The sequence below is a fragment of the Gordionus sp. m RMFG-2023 genome, chromosome 1, assembly GCF_954871325.1.
Source record: "Gordionus sp. m RMFG-2023 chromosome 1, tfGorSpeb1-WG-v2, whole genome shotgun sequence".
NCBI classification, from domain to species: Eukaryota; Metazoa; Nematomorpha; class Gordioida; order Chordodea; family Parachordodidae; genus Gordionus; species Gordionus sp. m RMFG-2023.
The window spans coordinates 33644263-33664156 of record NC_088775.1 but is presented as its reverse complement, the minus strand read 5'-3'; the positions used below and the strand labels follow the sequence as shown (position 1 = coordinate 33664156).

General features: G+C 26.1%; 2 protein-coding genes across 2 annotated transcripts; one reads left to right on the top strand and one right to left on the bottom strand.

The window, feature by feature from the left end:
* Positions 1–1923: 1923 nt before the first annotated feature.
* Positions 1924–11221, bottom strand: LOC135924509 (uncharacterized). Its single transcript, XM_065459567.1, has 6 exons — positions 11158–11221; positions 11032–11118; positions 10735–10995; positions 6860–7070; positions 6534–6817; positions 1924–2112 (listed from the first exon to the last, which is right to left on the bottom strand). Exons 3-6 carry the CDS (start codon positions 10993–10995, stop codon positions 1924–1926), a joined length of 945 nt encoding a protein of 314 aa, XP_065315639.1. The 5' UTR covers positions 11032–11118; positions 11158–11221.
* A 1459-nt stretch (positions 11222–12680) lies between these two features.
* LOC135931352 (retinal dehydrogenase 2-like) lies at positions 12681–19656 on the top strand. The gene is made up of 12 exons (XM_065468402.1): positions 12681–12817; positions 12864–12968; positions 13013–13153; positions 13194–13320; positions 13375–13436; positions 13585–13713; positions 15613–15726; positions 16196–16298; positions 16424–16614; positions 18012–18176; positions 18293–18450; positions 18740–19656. Exons 1-12 carry the CDS (start codon positions 12770–12772, stop codon positions 18885–18887), a joined length of 1491 nt encoding a protein of 496 aa, XP_065324474.1. The 5' UTR covers positions 12681–12769; the 3' UTR covers positions 18888–19656.
* The last annotated feature ends 238 nt before the right edge of the window (positions 19657–19894 follow it).

Sequence of the window (19894 nt, the reverse complement as noted above, 5' to 3'; positions counted from 1 at the left end):
CTTTTTTAATTTTTTTAAAACAAATAGGTAAAAATATGTATTGTAAAAATGTTAAAATAAAATTTCAGTGAAGATGTACCATAGAAAAATGACAATTGTCATAATATTTATTTTTCAACTTTTTTGCTGAAACGAGCTCACTTTGGTCCACGCCCGTTATTTAACTGCCATAATTGACGTGTATGGTTTCGCTAACCTCGCTAGCTCTAAATTGACAAATCATGATTGAAATAATATCTAGTCATAAAACTTATTCAATTTATAGAAGAGTTTATAAACTTTTTAATAAAATTTATAAAAATTAAAATTTTGTCATGTAAAAATCTTATAAAAATTTCACAAATTTTTTTACTAAATAAAAATTTAGCAATCATTTCTTAATGAAAACTATATTAGGATAAAATTTTAACCTTATGGTTTATTTAATTTTAAAATGAGATTAAATGGTTTTCCAAGCCCCGGGGTTTAATTAACCCTAGTCTCCCCTATACTATTTTATAATTATGTAATATAACTTCTAATATTTTGCAATTATATTGACTTCAATATAATTGCTATAAGAAGGTTATAACATTGTATGACAAAATATTCAAATAATAGCTTTGAATTAGTGATCTGCATCGGGTCTAATTTTTCAGGCCCGCCTGAAATATTTTTAAAAAAGTTTACCCTGAACGGAACGAAATTTTTTTAAAAAAAATTTACCGGCCCAGCTCGAATTAATTTAAATACAGAAATTGATTTATATAATTTCTCTAATTAAACCATATTTATTATATGGTACCTAGTTTCTATAAATAAAATATTTATATTTTACATAAAAAATTAATCATAAAATTGATAAATTTATATAAAAAAAATTTCTAAGGCCCACCCCACCCGGCCCGAATTTTCTTAAAATATATTCGGCCCCACCCAGCCCAAATCTAATTTTTTTTAAAAAAACCCGGCAGGACCTTGCAAATGGTACCTCTAAAAGTCTCTGATTTAAATCATGATTTAAAATTTTACAATTACAATACCATTCTTAAAATTAATCTTTTTAGTTTTACTATATCAGAATATTTTAAAAATTACTATCTTTTCTTAAATTAAAAATAAAATACCCCCCCCCCCCCCCGCCCCCCGTCTTGGTAAAAAAAAAATTATATAAAAAACAATGAATTTTATATCCAAAAAATAAAATTATTCCCCTCCCCTTTGGTGCCAGCTAGACGATAATTATAAGAATAAAAATATTTTAAGTTATTTATTTTTTTTATCTTGGAGAAAAATTATTATTAAAAATATAAACAATTTAAATTAATATTAAAAAAATAAAAATTATAAAAAAATAACAAAATAAATAAAATATAATATTATCCCGAAACTTTTTATAAACACTTTTTTCATATGATCATTTTTAACTTATTTCTTCTTTGTTTATTTTATTTTCTATCAAATTTACCTTTCTTATATTAAAGTTTCGAAAATGACTTGTGAAATCTTTATTTATTGTATATTTTATTTACATAATAAAAGATCAAAAAATATTTATTTTTCTATTTGTATTGCAAAAAATATATCTATATTATATAATAATCTAGTGTAATAATTTATTAAATTAATTGTTCAAAGGAATAGATCGGATTCCCTCTTCGATATATCGTATCTTATGTGAATAGAAGGCTGTGAAATTGAAATTAGTGAAATTAAGTAATAGGTTAGTAATAGCCTCAATTATATGAATTCTGTTATTGGGTTTGGGATATATAGAACGATACTGATTTTTCAAAATGCCAAAAAAATTCTCAAGGGGTTTAATTGAGGGGAATAGGGTGGAAGATATACTATATTTTGATAGTTTTCTGTTATTATGTGAGCTCGGTAAATGGACGCATTATACATTATTATTAGCGAATTCAACGGCAAATGTATGATAATTTATCCAGGTAAGTTTTGTATTTTATTGATGTAAATGCCCCGTCTATAATCATGTTTTTTAATACCATTTATTCCTATGGTGCATCGATACGTTTTTCCCCTTTGAAGGAGGGAGTTTGACGGATGGCCTCTTACCCAGAGGTGCCCATCCATAGTGGAAAATGACGTGGGAATTGAAGCCTGTTTCATCTAAATAGAATATATTATGAAATGGTACGTTCAATCATATTTAGGCAATATTCTTTACGAATATTTATAACATCTGGGGAATTCCGTCTATCGGGTTCTTATCCAACCCTATTCCTTCTCCATCCCATTGATTTAAGGTATCTAGATATTCCCGAATCACTCATTTTGAGATGAGGTGGTAAATTTTCCATTATATTTTTTATCGTCAATCCATTATTATGTTCTAGTAGCTGTATAATTTTAGATTTTAATTCTGAATCGTCCTTTTTGTTTTTTCCTCTTTGATGGATTATGTAATCGGCCAAGGGGGCACCTTAGTATTCGGGGAATGGTACATCTTCACTGAAATTTTATTTTAACAACTTTACAATATATACTTTTTACCTATTTACTTTAAAAAAAATTTAAAAAGTTAAAAAATAACGATTATGACAATTGTCACTTTTCAATGGTACATATTCACTGAAATTTTATTTTAACATCTTTACAATATATATTTTAACATCTTTACAATATATATTTTTACATATTTACAATATATATTTTTACATATTTACAATATATATTTTTACCTATTTACTTTAAAAAAATTCAAAAAAGTTAAAAAATAGCGATTATGATAATTGTCACTTTTCTATGGTACATCTTCACTGAAATTTTATTTTAACATCTTTATATATTTTTACCTATTTACTCTAAAAAAATTCAAAAGTTAAAAAATAACGATTATGACATGTCACTTTTCTATGGTACATCTTCACTGAAATTATATTTTAACATCTTTACAATATATATTTTTACCTATTTACTTTAAAAAAATTCAAAAAAGTTAAAAAATAACGATTATGACAATTTCACTTTTCTATGGTAAATCTTCACTGAAATTTTATTTTAACATCTTTACAATATATAATTTTACCTATTTACTTTAAAAAAATTTAAAAAAGTTAAAAAATAGCGATTTTGACAATTGTCACTTATCTATGGTACATCTTCACTGAAATTTTATTTTAACATCTTTACAATATATATTTTTACCTATTTACTTTTCAAAAATAACGATTTTGATAATTAATATTTTCTATGATGGTACATCTTCACTGAAATTTTATTTTTACATCTTTACAACATATATTTTTACCTAATAAATTTAAATAAAGTTCAAAAATAACGATCGACTTAATTTAGTCGACTTAATTAGTTCTTTTAGTCGAATAAATTAGTCGTTTTAGTCGGCTATATTAGTCGTTTTAGTCGACTAAATTAGTCGTTTTAGTCGATTATATTATCGTTTTAGTCGACTATATTAGTCGTTTTAGTCGACTATATTAGTCGTTTTAGTCGACTATATTAGTCGTTTTAGTCGACTATATTAGTCGTTTTAGTCGACTATATTAGTCGTTTTAGTCGACTATATTAGTCGTTTTAGTCGACTATATTAGTCGTTTTAGTCGACTATATTAGTCGTTTTAGTCGACTATATTAGTCGTTTTAGTCGACCAAATTAGTCGATTAATAGACTAATTTAGTTGCTAAAGTTTTTAGTCGAATTAGTTAGTCGTCTGTTAGTCGACTAGATTTAGTCGATTAACAACACTACTTTTGATAATAAATATAAGTAATAATTTGCATTCAACTATTTAATGCCATCTATTTATTTAAAATATTATTATAATTAAACATTTTATTATTCATCCCACAATGGATGAAATAAATTAAATATCTTTTCTTCTCTTTTTTACGTGTTTTAGGAAAGTTATTTTTTTCTTCTTTGAAAAACAGTTTTGAGTTAAATTTTTAATACGAATATATTTTAAATATTATTACAAACTACTATTATTTTAAGATATAATAAATGAGATTAGTTTCATGACCTTTTGTCAATGTAAGTTACTAAGAATTATATAGCCTTATGTGGTTTTTAAAAACCATTATCAATTGAGGCATATGTATGATTTAATTAACCTTTTTATCATTTGTAATTATTTAGACGCAAATTTTTTTTATATCAACCATCGAAAATATTCTATACTGTAATAATAGATTTTGTATTAAAAAAATATTATTTTAGATATGTCTTGTATTGTTTTAATTATTTATATATTAGTTTATTTTGTATGCAAAATATAATAAATGACAAAATATGAAATTCAGAATAATTGTTTAGAGTTAGCAAATTTTAAAAAAGTATAATATATTAAAACCCGGCCGAAGGCTGGGAAAAGCGGGGCCTGCAAATTGGGAGTATGGGGGGCGAAGCCCCCATAAATTTTTTTTAGTTGAGCCCCCTGAGATTGTTACTTGCCATATAATATGGTTTATATAGAAAGGGATTACTTTTTTTTTTTTACTTTTACTTTTTGCATTAATTTTTTTAATTTTTAATATTTTTCTTTTTTGTTACTTTTACCTTTTATGTTAATTTATAATTGATTAATTTATATAGTATTTAATAAAGGAATTAGTATTTAATTTAATTTCTTCTATTTTATTTTTTGGCTCCAAATTTTTCAAATATTACAATTGTAATAATTATAATTTTCTTTTTCCTTAAAATTATGTGGGTATTTTTGATTAAAAGGATTTCCCTAATTATTCTCTAATTGTTTTTAGATTTTTAACCCTTTTTACAATCATATTTGTAACTTCATTCTCCTTTCTTTGCGTTGCCAAAGCCACATTTAAAACTTGTTAAAAGCTCACCCTTTCTCCCAGGTCATTCATTCCTTCTAAAAATTTTGTGCGAATATCTTTATCCAAAGCTGCCATTTTTATTCCTGCCCCCATTTGATCTTTTAATTTCTCATCAAGATCTGATCAAACTTACCTCTTGTGCCAATATTTTAAACCGCCCTGAAAACTCAGCAACTGTTTTGCATTCCCCTCTTTCTATTCAAATGAACTTAATTCTAGAACTAAATAGAGTTATTGGGTCAAAAAATTGCCTTACCTATTTCTATTATTTTATCATAATTTAGTTCATTCAAATTCTGTATATATTAATGACTAGTCCCCATGTTTTCAAATAATATTTTTTTCTTGGTTTCCTTATCCATCGATATTCCTCTTGTCTTCAAAACATAATTTATTTATTCAATATAGTCTGGAAAATTATTCTGTTCATCAAAATTATCAAATTTTATTGAGTTATATTTATTGCTTCGAATTTTTTTTTTACTTGATTACCATTGTTCGTTTCTTAAGATATTAATTTAACAACTCTTATTAATTAGAATGTTCTTTGAACAATTATAGTAGTTTATTTTTCTTCTTTATTCATAATAAGAGATATCTTCGTCGCCATTAAAGTAAAGTCTAAAACAGGGTCTCTTTATTTGTTGCCTCATTACATTATAATCGTCCATATATATGATAATTATGATAATATAATCCAAATAAGCGGTTTAAAAAAATATATTTTGAAAACCTCCATTAAAAATAACAAAAAAAAATTTTATATAAAAAATAGCACAAAAAATATTATACAATAAAAATATGTTAGACAAATAACTTACCTTCAAAATATATGCATAAAAATATTCAATAAAGAAAAAAAGAAAGATTTAAATTTATACGATAATCTAAAAATTTGAGATAACGATGATAAAAATATAAGGAAAGTAAAATTGACAAAATAGAAATAAAAACAGAATGTATATTATTTACTATTTATCTGTCATCACACAGTTATATAAAATGAAAAATATATAATTAGTATAATTAGTAAACGCTTACGAAAAAAAAATCATAATAACAAAAGGACAATATTGAGGCATACAGCGTCTACATGGCAGAAAATTTGATGGAGGCAAACCCCTCCAAAATCTACCCATACCCACCTAAAAAAAATCCTGCGGCCTTCGGCCGCGAAATTTACAGACCTACGATGGTATAGTGATTTTATTTAAAAAATCTTATCTGCCACCATTTATAACCTTACAACATAATTCTATTTACAATCTTTCAAGCCTATTTAGGGAAAAAAAATTTAAAAATTTGTAAGTGATAATGAACTTTTATTTAAATAATGCAATCTTTTCATAATTTGGTATTCACTTTATTTTCATAAAATATATATAAGTGAATTAAATGAGATAACATATTAATATTTCTATGAAAAGATCTAAAATATTGTAAAAAATATAAGACGAATAAATTTAAAGAGGTATATTTAGCTTGATTCCACATAATTAAAAACATGTATTGTAAATAGAGCTATTATATAAAATATTAGAATAAAATGAATTATAGTATATTTTGCATTGAAATTATAAAATGTTAAATTAAATATACATTATTTAAAAGCCTATATATTCGCTGTGAAAAAGATACATTAATTATTTTATTAATAATTTGGATAACCTTATTGATGTTAAAGCAAATTGTGTTATAATATCATCAATTGTAAATTTTTCAAAAACATCCATTTCGCTGGATATTAACAGTAAATTTTCCAAAAATGGGTCCGAAATTTTATTCCGCATTCGAGTTTTGTTAATTTTTACTTTACTCATGGCTCTTTCGGCTGAACAGGAAGTTGTAGGAAGGGTTAATAAATATTTATATAATAAATTTAAATTTGAATAAGAATTTAATTGATTTAAAAGTCGGTATGGTAATATAAAAGAAAATTTTATCCATTTTTTTATTTTGGTCATGATTTCGCTGTTGATATTTTCTTTGGTAATTTGATCGTTTGCAATACCTTTAATTATATACAATTACAAATAAAATATCAATAAATTACTTTCATCAATATATAACGCGTCATTCTTTTTAACTTTTAAAAGATCTTCGCAAAAAATGATTGATTGAGACTCCAAATATAAAGAGCGAAAATCATTATATTCATCAACAATGTTTTGGACATCCAATTGATAAGTATTACAAATTTCGGATATTTGCCATCCTTCTATTTTTTCATTATCCATAATTCCAGCGGGAGTAAAAATGGATATCTGTGATAAAAAATTTAAACAATCATAATTAAATCGATCATTTAGGTGATTAATTATTGCATTTAGAACAGGGAAAAATATTTCCGTTCTATATCTATAATAATAAATAATAATTTAAATTTTTTTAATTTATTCAACTTGTTTTTTTTTTGTTCAACATAATTATTGAATTTGATCCAATTTGAATATTGATTTCATATTATACAAATCAGTTATTACATTATTCTTTTTCAAAAAACTATTAGATAAGGAATGTAATTTTAAAAATATATTGTCTCCATTAGCTATATTTTAAAATTATTTATAGAAATATTAACTAATATTAACCTTTTAGTTTTTGTAATTTATTTTTTGTATGTTGTATTAATTTGGTTACCAAAGCCAAATCATTACCAACTGCCTGCATTTAAATACAAGCCACATGTGTACATTTCAATATTTCTTTCAAAATAAAAAGACTTAATATAAAATTTTCATCTTTAATTCTTGATAATAACCCATCGGCAATGGAAGAGGTGCTTGGGTCATTAGAATCTTTTAATTCAACTAATGATGCTAAAATATGTTCATAAACATCTAAAAAGATTTCTACAGATTTGTAGGATAATGACCAATTTCTGAAAATATATAAGTTTCAAGTTTCATTAAAAATATTTTATTTACCTTGTTGTGTTTTTAATTCTTTTAAGAGATTTCTTGGACTTTCTCATTTGATATTTAACAAACACACCTTGACGTCTAACTCCATTCATAAAATTATATAACTCATTTAATATTCCCATTGCCTTTTTCATTTCAATTTTGCATCCACAAACATGAGCAACTACTAAATTTAGCCGATGTGCATGGCACCAAATATAGATGGCTTTTGGAGCCTCTTTCAATATTAAAGCCTGCATTCCTTTGTATACTCCTCTCATATTCCCTGCACCATCCATACTTTGTCCAACCAAATAATCAAGAGGAAGACCAAGATCATTAAACTTAGAAAAAACATGTTTCTTTATATTTTCCCCAGTGGTTTCTGATGTTGTAAAAACATGTATGATCCTTTCTACAGGATGTGGATGCAGATCATCTTATATATACCGTACAAGAAAAGTTATGCATTCTTTTTTAGACACATCATATGTTCCATCTAATATGATGCTATAGGCACGATTCTCTTTAATTGTTTGAATAATGCTTTTTGTTATTTTTATCTTAATAATTTCAGTTATTTTTTTCACGTGGCCATATGACAGTAAATTTATATAAGGTCTCGAAATTTTATCTGATTTTTTTCTCCGCAATTTTTCGTTGTTATCCATGTATGCACGTAAAGTTGGAACCGTTTTTGCCATTAATTTTATGAGACACATAAAATTACCTTCATTCGAATTAGAACCCCAAAAGGCTATATTACATTTTATAAGGTACATAATGGCATTGATAATATTATGAACTATATTACGATTTTCCATGATTATATCAAGCTTATTTGATAGCAAATGATCTTGAATGCGTTTATTTGCAAGCCAAGTCATGTTTGCATATTCACAATCTCTATGAAGAGAAGATGCTTCGTGTCTCTCTAAGTCACGCTTTATGTTTTTCCAATTATTTACCCCATGTTGAGTCCAAAAAGTATTGGACTTAGGGCCACCAAACATAATACAATATAGACAAAAGACTTTGTCTAAAGTAGTGCTATAAGATAGCCAATTTCTGGGGTTGAGGGAACCATCTATATTAACCTTTCTATAATAGGTTATATTCATGCTCCTGTTTAAAAAGTAAAAAAAAATATATTGGTATAGAAATAATGGATGGGTAAAAATTAATGAAAATAAATATTATTTAAAACCTCTTGTTAGTAACAGGATATTGAAATTTATTTGTACATGGCTGACAAGGGCCTACAGCAATTATGAAATTTATCAAAATATTTGTCATCCTAAATAATATAAAGTGAAAAGGGTCATTTGGTTCCTTTTTTTTGTATAGCTGAATAAGACTTGGACTTTGAATATCCTCATAATTTATTCCCTTCAAAAGTCATTATATAAATTTTATTTAAATATAATGCCTCATGCAAAGTAAGTGCCTCACTAGAACCGGAGATTGGATGAGGAGATAATACAATTTGTGAATCTTCAATATTGGAGATTTGCTATAAATAAAGAGTATAATTTGTTTACTTATGAAAATCTATTTTTAATAAAATTTCAGCCAAATGGTCATTTTATTCTTAGCTACATTATAATTAAGTTAATCAATAAATGTTGGAAATATTTAAATGTCCTAATTTATTTTCTTCAAAAGTTATCATATAATACGTATTTAAATTAAATACCTCATCATGCAAAGTAAGCGCCTCACTGGAACTGGGGATTGGATGAGAAGATAATACAATTTGTGAATCTTCAATATTGGAGATTTGCTATAAAGAGTATAATTTGTTTACTTATGAAAAACTATATTTTTAATAAAATTTTAGTCAAATGGTCATTTTATTCTTAACTACATTATAATTAAGTTTTTAATAAAGGTTGGAAATATTTAATTAACCTCATAATCATAATTTATTTCTTTCAAAAGTTATCATATAATTCGTATTTAAATTAAATACCTCATCATACAAAGTAAACACCTCACTGGAACTGGGGATTGGATGAGGAGATAATACAATTTGTGAATCTTCAATAACTGAGATTTTCTATAAATAAAGAGGAGTTTAATTTCTTTCCTTATGATAACTATATTTTTAATAAATTTTTAGGCAAATGATAATTTTTTTTAACTACATTATAATTAAGTTTTTAATAAATGTTTTAATTCTACATGAATACATGATTGAGAAAACAGGTATTAAAAATATTATGAAGTCCGGTTACAATGGAAAGATGATACAAGTAATAGGTAAAGCACAAGTGAATGTAGAATACAAAGGGAATTCACATATTTTGAACGCAATAATCATAAACATCAATATGACTTTGTTAGATCATGTAAAAACATTTTTAAAATATACTTGAAAGATTCATAGGCATGATAGATGCAGATTAATATAAAACTGCGATCACATGAAGAAATCATAAAACAATATTATAATGACTATAAAAATAAAAACAATATTAAGTATAAATAAAATTGTGAAATTCATGATGAAAGTATATTATCTAAAGAAATTCTAATAGCTAAATAAAACAATGATAATAAACATACCTAATATAACACATAATGTAAATAGATGAAACTCACACAGATAACATTTTAAAAATAGTTGATTCCAAATCATATTTTATAAGATTTATATTTAAAAAAAGTAAAAGAATTTGAAGTCTTAATTCAATTAAAGATGAAAAGATTTAAATTTAAAAATTCTTAGAAATTAACATTACCTTATTTTACTACATTATATTAATTTAGAAAGTTTTTTTAATACTTTGGTTTTAAATTATTATTATTAACTTATTAAACATATTGTTAAATTGAACTTTATAAAGTATATATAGATATAAAAATAGTGTGATAAACAGTTAAAAAACATTAAATAATAATATATATAATTTATTTTCTCTATACCCTGACTACTTTAATATTAATATTATTCTGGTAAAATTTTAAATCAGTTTTTATTAATTCACAAATTTATAGTTACAATAATAAATAAAAATATTACTTTTTGGAAGTAAGATGTTATTGTCTTTTTTTGCAACTGGGTTTCAACTCCATTTGTGATATTATATGGAATATCACAATTTAAAGATACCCAATTATTATTATCTCTTTTGATGGCTACCTTTGTAAATTTCATATCAGCTGGCTTGACATGAGGATGTTTATGTTTATAATGTTCATGTATCTTGTCACTTCTTATTTTAGAAGTTTTGCAATTTTTAATATTGCACTTAACTTTAAATATGGTTTTGTTACTTGGCATCTAGAAATAAATAATTATTATAATATAATTTTTTACATATTATGTTTTTTATTATTCTTTGCTTGCTGATATATGTTTTTATGCATGACTCAAAAAATTACCTAAAATTTATCCTGCTAAAATCTATAAATTTATTAAAAAACATAATATAAATATATTAACCTCTAAGAAAAGTACCAAATAGGAAATGTGTAAATATTAACTTGATAAAATGCTAAATGAAAATCGTTGACAAAGAAAATTTATATTATTTATTAATTGACAAATATCTTTACTTTAATTGACATTTTTCAGAAAATCAAACGATAACCATCATAATCGTATCAATTAATGGATTAAAAAAAGATTATAATTCAAATCAAAAATTACCCACCAAAAATCAATACCTACCCCCAAAAAAATAATGCCTACCCCCAAAAAATTAATAACAACCCCTTAAAAGCGATACCTACCCCCAAAAATGCTAATATATTTTGGAGGCATTTGTCTCCTACCCCCCCCCCCCCCGGCCATGTAGACGCTGGAGGCATAGATCATAAAATATACAAAATAAATAATAGCGAAAGCAGCAAAAATTATTCAAAACCTCCTTCATCTAATCATCAGGAGAGATCGAATTAATAAAACAAACATAATTAGTCTTAAGAATGGCTATTGCGATCCTTAGCCTTAAGTAAAAACCTTCACGAGGCTCCCCTGAATTTTTTCTGATTAGGCGGCCAACATCTTTAAAAAGTTTTTAGCCAAATCCCCATGTGTAGTTAAGGTGGAGCAAATGATGGGTTTGAATTTGTAATTTGAGGAATCAGCGCTGTATTTGCTGATCTTAAAATTTTGAGCTCTGTTCAGAGCGTCCTTGTTAAAATTAGAGGGGGAGTTAGTGTCCAGAGAAGAGAAATCCCATATTAAAAACTTTCCTTGAGACCATGGGATACGTGTTACCTCATCAGGATGCTACTATCGGAAAATAAGCCAGAAGGCTCCATTGAGGTAGGAAAACCAGCTGACCTAAGTGCAAGAGATATGATTTGATTGCATTTCAAGTGTCGAGTTTGCCGATCGGGATTACGATTGTAATGTAAAAAATGCAGCGCCATATTGTTATCATCTGTATGACATTAGTTGCATTTATATGGTAATGAAAAGGAAATGTTGAGCCTGATACATAAAGCATAGCTGAGCTCATGGTTGTCCAATTCGAGTTTGAGATTGGTAGATGGAATAACATCTAAAAATTCATATCCCCGATCTTTGATAAGTTCAATAAATGTGGATCTAGCCAATGGTGAGAGACTCGAAATAAGGTAATCACGGAGTTTTTCACAAGTGGTAAATCCCAATCCTTCTGCTTAACAGAGATCGGAAATAGGGTTGAGGTTGTGACGAATTTTGCCCATTCTATCTTAGCTGTATTCAAAAAAGGATCGTGAACCGACAGATGTTGGTCAATTAATAAACGTGCCCTAAAGTGGCTGGTAATGGAAAATTATAATTTTAAAAAATTCCGTTCCCCTTTTAAAAATAAAAACAAAAATTTCCTGTAAAGATGAAAGCAAAAATTTATTAAAAATTTATCCTGTCTCTCTTTTTTTTGTAATTTACTTTTTATATATGTAAAAATAAAATAATTATAATGATTAAAAACTACAAGGAAAAAAATTTCAAGAACAGAAAATATAAATTTTGTTTTATTAAAGAAAAGAATTGACGTCTTGCATTCGTTTAAAAAAAATGCTGATCATTTGTAAATCCAAATTGCTTTATCAGTACTAAAATGAAGGGCGTTATAAAACCTGTAAGCAACGTTAAACCCTTTACCAAGGTATAACATGAATTATTGTATAAGGTTAAATTTTTTTTTTTTTTAGATATTCTATAATAACGATTGGCATGATTCTATTAATGGCAAGAAGTTTTCGACCTATAATCCTGCAACAGAGGGAAAAATTTGCGATGTTGAGGAAGGCGACGAAGTTTCTAATATTATGATTATTAAAATAATTATATAATTTTATAGGCTGATATAAATGAAGCAGTAGAATCTGCTAAGATGGCATTTAATTTACCATCATCTTGGAGATTACTAGATGCTTCTAAAAGATCTTTAATTATGTTAAAGATGGCAGATATATTGGAAGAAAATACATCTTTGCTAGCGGTAAATTTATACATTAGTTCATTGAGTTTTTTCTTTTTAGAGTTTGGAATCAATTGATTCAGGCAAACCATTTAAGGATTCAGTAAATGATGTAGTTTTAGCTATTGGCGTTTTGAGATATTATGCTGGTTGGTGTGACAAAATTACTGGCCAAACAATACCAGTAGGTAAAGGATTATTTTTTTTGTGCCTAGAAATAAAAAAATTTATGGTTTGTTTAGATGGATTCTATTTTACCTATACAAAACGTGAACCCATTGGAGTTGTTGGAGCTATTGTCACAGTTTTATTTTTTTGAAAATATATTATCCTATACCTATATTATATTAATATAAATACAAATTAACAATTTTTTAAAATACTTAACCAATCCAAAGCTACATAATTTACTTATACTAATAAAACTACATTTATCATTATTTTTCTTATAGTGGTGTTATCCAATCATTATGTTCATATACAAGATGGCCCCAGCTGTAGCAATGGGGTGCACAATAATAATCAAACCTGCAGAAGAAACATCTTTGACATCCCTTTATTTGGCATTTTTTGCCAAAGAAGTAAATTCTTTATGTTTTTGCCCTAATTATGCATTAAATTTTTTCTAGTTATTAAAAAAAATGAAATATAAAAGATTTTAAAAAATTTCCTTTCTTTACTAAAAGTAATTAAAAGATATATTAAATTATGTCTAAGAAGAAAAATAAATTATTTAAGAGTTTAATCTTTAAAATACAAATTGAAAAATATAACTAAAGTTTAATTAGGGATGTGCTGATATTAAATACTGGATGGTAACTAATATGTTCTTAAAAATATTGGATTTGGCCTATTTTTTTTAAAAAAACCATCTGATATACTTATTGTTTTTGGTTATAATATGATTGTATATAATTAATATAAAGGAACCAAAATTCATTATTTATAGTGTTTTTAAAAAGAATTGAATTGTGATAAAAAGATAGAATAACTAAAAATTTGATATTTTATTGTTGTATATCTTCAACAAGAAAAAGGTTTTAAAATATCTGGCAAGTCACATTAAGCCAGTGTTGTTTAACATCTTGATTCAACCTATTTTTAAAAACAGCTAAGTTCAAAGAGCCAAAACTAAATTATCCAAGCTTAGAGATTTTCCACACAGTTGGCAGAAAGTAGAATGGAACATCCATCTTCGAGATTTCATGGCTTACGTTTTTAAAAATCGTTTAAATTGAGCCATTTGACAAAATTACATTCAGCTATTAACATGGTCCATATTTTAAACGGAACAGTTAACTTTTTGAGAATTTAAATAAAAACGAAATAATTTTCAGAAGTTATTTTTATGAAATTGAATCCACTATAGGTGGTAATTAAAATCAATTTATATATTAGTACCGAATATCAGATCGGTGAAAAATTTTATTGATCGTCACAACCCTACTAATAATTTTTAAATAGGGGTATTGTTCCGAATATTAGATTTGCCATATTACAAGTTTTTCAGGTTATGGATACGATTTAAAAACTCTGTTAACAAACTTTTAACAATAAATGAACCCTCTCAAAATGTATCACAACATTTTAAACAATACATAAAAATTAATTTAACTTTATCTAAATTTTAAAATGAATTATGGGTCCAATTCATAATAAATTTTAAGAAAAAGGGTTTGTTACCAATTTATATATTTGTCCTAGTTCCATAGGTTCTTTCTGGTTTTAAAAGTAAATCATAAAATATGAAAAGCAAATGAATATTTTAATGTTAATCACATGATTTTATTTTTTTTAAATTGAGATTGACTATGATCTGGTTTTAAAAGCTATTTATTTATCATACATTTGGTCGCATTTTTAAAATCATACAATAATACCTACACTGCCCTATCTGAATTTATTGGAAACTAAAAATTAACTAAAACGCGAATTTTATTTGTCAAAAAATATATTTCTACCAAAAAAAGTGATAAAGTGAAATAATTAATTATAAATTTTCACCACTTTTTTTAAGACAAAGGAATTACGCAATATCTTTACATGATATATCATCACGTGCAAAATATTAGTGTTATTAAATAGCTCGATTTACCGGATTTTAAATGAAAATTTTAACCAAAATAATATTACATAAGCCTCGAGATTTCGTAAATAGATGGCTTGAGTGATATTTTTTATCTAAAATCTATGGGTTAGCCGTTTTTTAAAAAATCGAGCCCCGTTTAACAATTTTACAGAATATAGAAATATTTTAATGCTGTTAACATGAATATGGGAAATAAATTTTACAATATAATATTCAAATATCAATTGGTCTGAACCTGCAGGTCTGATATTTAAGACAATACTACATTTAAAATTACATAAATATAAATAGCCCTGTTTACCGTTCGATCTATTTTTTAAATAAATATATACCAAAACACCCTAATCTTAAATGTATGGATTACATATTTTTATTTTGCATTTGTTTCCAGGCAGGTTTTCCTCCAGGAGTGATAAGCGTTGTCCCTGGTAGGGGTGATGTGGCAGGCAAAGCCTTGGCTCACCATATGAGTGTCGAGATGATCACCTTCACGGGATCTTGTAAGGTAATGTGCAAAGAGACATTTACGTTTCCAAACACAATTGTCATATTCAGAAATTATTTGCTAGAATACTTCATACGTGTAACTTAAATTCACATTTTTTTTAAATAAAAGAAGTGACGATCTGAACTTTACTCAAGCAACCTGTCTAATTATGAACGACGTTATTTGAAGAGAATAACTGATTGACAGATTTTACTTATTATCTATAACAGTTGATTGTTAAAGCTTAGTAGAGGCCATTTACTTTAAGGACGGGCCCTTCATAAGACCGAACCGTTCACCACCTTACCTACATGAATCACAATAAAATTTATCGACTGAAGAGTATCTAGCGTCACTAGCTTTTACAATCTTAAAGGGGGGGGGCTTAAAAACTCCTGATTTTTTTTAGCTTTAAAAATTTTCAAAGGGGCTCTTCAAATTTTTGACAGACTACTATATTATATTTTCATTTTTTTTAATTCTTAAGGTTGGCAAATTGATTCAACAAGCCAGTGGCTTATCAAATCTTAAAAGAGTCAAATTAGAACTTGGAGGGAAAAGCCCTACCATCGTGTTTGGGGATGTAGACGGTATAAAAAAAATTTTTTAAGCCAATATTCGGTAAAAAAGATAAAATACACTACCGCTAACCTATAATTCATTCATTTTTTGGCTCATTTATCCTTCCATTCTCTCTTTTTTCTTCTTCTCCCAGTCGATTTCGCAGTTCAAAAAGCCCAGGAAGCCTGTTTCTTCAATATGGGTCAATGCTGTTCTGCCGGGAGTCGCACCTTTGTTCACGAATCAATTTATGCCGAATTCATCAGCAAAAGCCGGGAGAGGGCAACTAAATTGACCGAACTCCTGGGTGACCCCTTCGATAATACCAAGCAATATGGACCTCAGGTTAGTTATTGAGATTATTAATATTTTATTCCACTATAGTATATGATGGTATTTATTATAAACGGGAGATTAAAGTACCTGGAAATTTTGGCGTGGTAGCCATTGATTGATGTTAGTGCAATTTATATATATTTTTTTTATTCGTATATATATATATTTAGCGTTAAATTTAAAATAAATTAATGAATAATTGGTATGAGGATTTAATAAGGTGACTCATAAGATCATAAACATTTCAAAGTATAAATATATTCAGTCAAAATAAATTAGCAAATATTATTTCTACGGATAAGTTTATTACCCATATTTATTTTTATTGTAAAAAGTTATTTTCCTTTTGGCGCATCATTTTAAGAGAGATATAACGTTTAGACGCCTTAACCTCTATCCCCAGATCTTATTCAAATATTTATAAAATAAATCATTTTATTCTCATTTTCCATGATGGAACCCTTTTAAAAAAATAAAATAATGAATGAATTATGACTGATATTTTTGTAATTTGATATTTAACATTATATCTTTTTTTTTAATGACGTTTTATTTATTTTTTTTTGATTTTTCAATCACATGGTAAACGAAATGACCCAGTTTAAAATATCGATTTATTTAAATAATTTTTTTTTATAAAATTAATCGAAGCGTCTAACCTTAATTAGTAAATCCATTTGCTATTTTAAACTAGCATTATCATTTGCATAATTATTTAACACGTGATAAATTTAAATCGATATGTTAATATGACATACTTTTTTAAAAACAAAAAATATTTCGTCATGATTTTTAAATTTTTTAAAAAATGCATGTTGAGATATCAAATAAATTGGCATGGTGATCGATTATTACTTAAAATTTAAACTGATATGGAGAAAGGGTAGCGGGTTGGAAAACAAAAGCGAATTCCATTTTTGATAGTTGAAAAAATTCCCTTTATATTTTAAAAATTATTTATAATTATAACACAATTTAATTTTTTTTGCTCGCTTTATATTTTGTTATCAGATATTTATTTTTTTTAAAAACGCATTAGTTAGAAATAATTCCTCTTTGTAAATTCTCAAATTACATTTTCAAATTATTATTTATTCTTTTTACAATTATACTCCTAAGATTTATAAGAATCTCTCTGATATTTAATCGAAAATATGAGTCGAAAATATCTAATAGAATGAAGAAATATTTGTATTTCGAAATGTATCAATACCAATAATTCGATTATTTTTTCTAGATTTTTTATATAACACGGAATTCAAAAGATAAAATTTAAACATTTTATTGCATAATTAATAAAAAAAATTACTACTTGTTTACATTAGGCTTTAAAATGTAAATTAAATAATTTTTGTTTAAACCCCCCCCCCCCCCTTCCATATCGTTTACATCGTATGCCCTATTAGATAAGCGAAAAACAGCTCGATTCCGTTTTAGACTTCATAGAGATTGGTATGCAAGATGCAGCTATTCTTGAGGCCGGTGGTCATAGGGTAGACTGCAAGGGTTTCTTTCTGCAACCGACGGTATTTTCTGGTGTCACAGATACCATGAAGATCGCCAGCCAAGAAGTTCTTATTTTCTTCTATTTTTCCCCTTTCTTTTCTTCCCCTCCCCAATTTCTTATTTCCTCTTATATTTTCATTACTATCACTAACCTATCAACAAACAATCATTCTCCATAAAGATAATGGGGCCGATACAACAAATCCTAAAGTTTAAAACTGTGGAGGAAGTCATTGATAGAGCCAATTCCAACGAATGCGGAATGGCGGTAGGCATAATGACTAACGATATCAATAGAATTCTCTACCTATCATCTGCGCTCAGATCTGGATCCATATGGTTTCTTTCTATTCATATTTCAAAATTCTTCATTTATAATATAATGCATCGTGATACCACGCATGCCTAAAATTTTTCCCATTTGATATTCGTAAGCACTCCTAACAAGAAGAGAGAATAAAAACGCGAAATAAACAAATTGCACTTAAATAAATTAAGTTTTGATAAACGAATATTCTTAATGATTGACCGACCCCCTTTAAATATTATTTTGAAGATCAAAAACGGATTAAGGAAGGAATATATAGCTTTTGCATATATTAATTGTTAATTGCATAATATTTTCCAGGATAAATTGTTATCAAGCCATAAAACAACAAACTCCTTTCGGTGGTTACAAACAATCCGGGCTCGGCCGTGAGTTTGGCGAAGAGAGCGTCTACAGTTACACGGAGCTTAAAACGATAACTATTGCAACGCAAGAAAAATTACCCTAACCTTTCTCTCTTGTGCTACACATAAATATTTGAGTTTTATAACCAATTTTTTTAAAAAACATTATTTAATTAGAAATATATATTTATAATTTTTTTTTATTTAATTAAAAAATTGTTAAATTTAAAACTTCTAGAAATCATGATAAGTATTTTGCTGTATTTATCAAGCACGCTCCGATTTGTAAAGCTAACAAATATAATAAATAACATTGTGTATATATTACACTAAAGTATGTATTTTGTTATCTAAATGTAATATTACCAATTTAGAAAATTATTATTTTTCAAGTTCTTATATAAATAATATCCAAATGTTATGTTAACATCAATGCAATTATATATAATTAGATAAAATCATTTTATTGGAGGGAGGGGGGTTTCTATTTTAATATATATCATAAATACAATATTAAAATATAATCTTTATGTTTTTTTATATCAATAAAAAAAGTTATATATTTTTAAAAACAATAAATTTTGTATTTGGCATAAAGGTTGCATTGTCACTTTTAGCTTCAATATTATAAAATTTGTATTAATTATCATCCATAATTTATTTATTTGGTATAAAAATTTCAATATCTATAGTTAGCAATTAAATTTTCATTTTTTTGTATAATTATAATATTCACTATTTAGGAAATTTTTCAGTTTGTCATTCATAAAACCTCCATAGTTATTTTTATTTTAATCTAATGTAGTTAATTCTATTTTCTTAAAACGGGTAATTTATTTATTTTTTAAAATATTTATTATACTATATTATATTTCGCATATTTATATATATTATACAAAGTACAAATTATTTTCTTTCATATAATATAATTAATTAAATACATATATATTGTTATGATCATTGTTTTACAAATTTATGTTTAAAAAAACATGTTTTACATTTTAGCGTAATCACTTTATTTGATAGTTTTATTATTGCTGCTTACTAGAATTGATATAATAATCCTGGATTAGTGTTATAAGGATCATATCCAATTTTAAAATTAAGACCA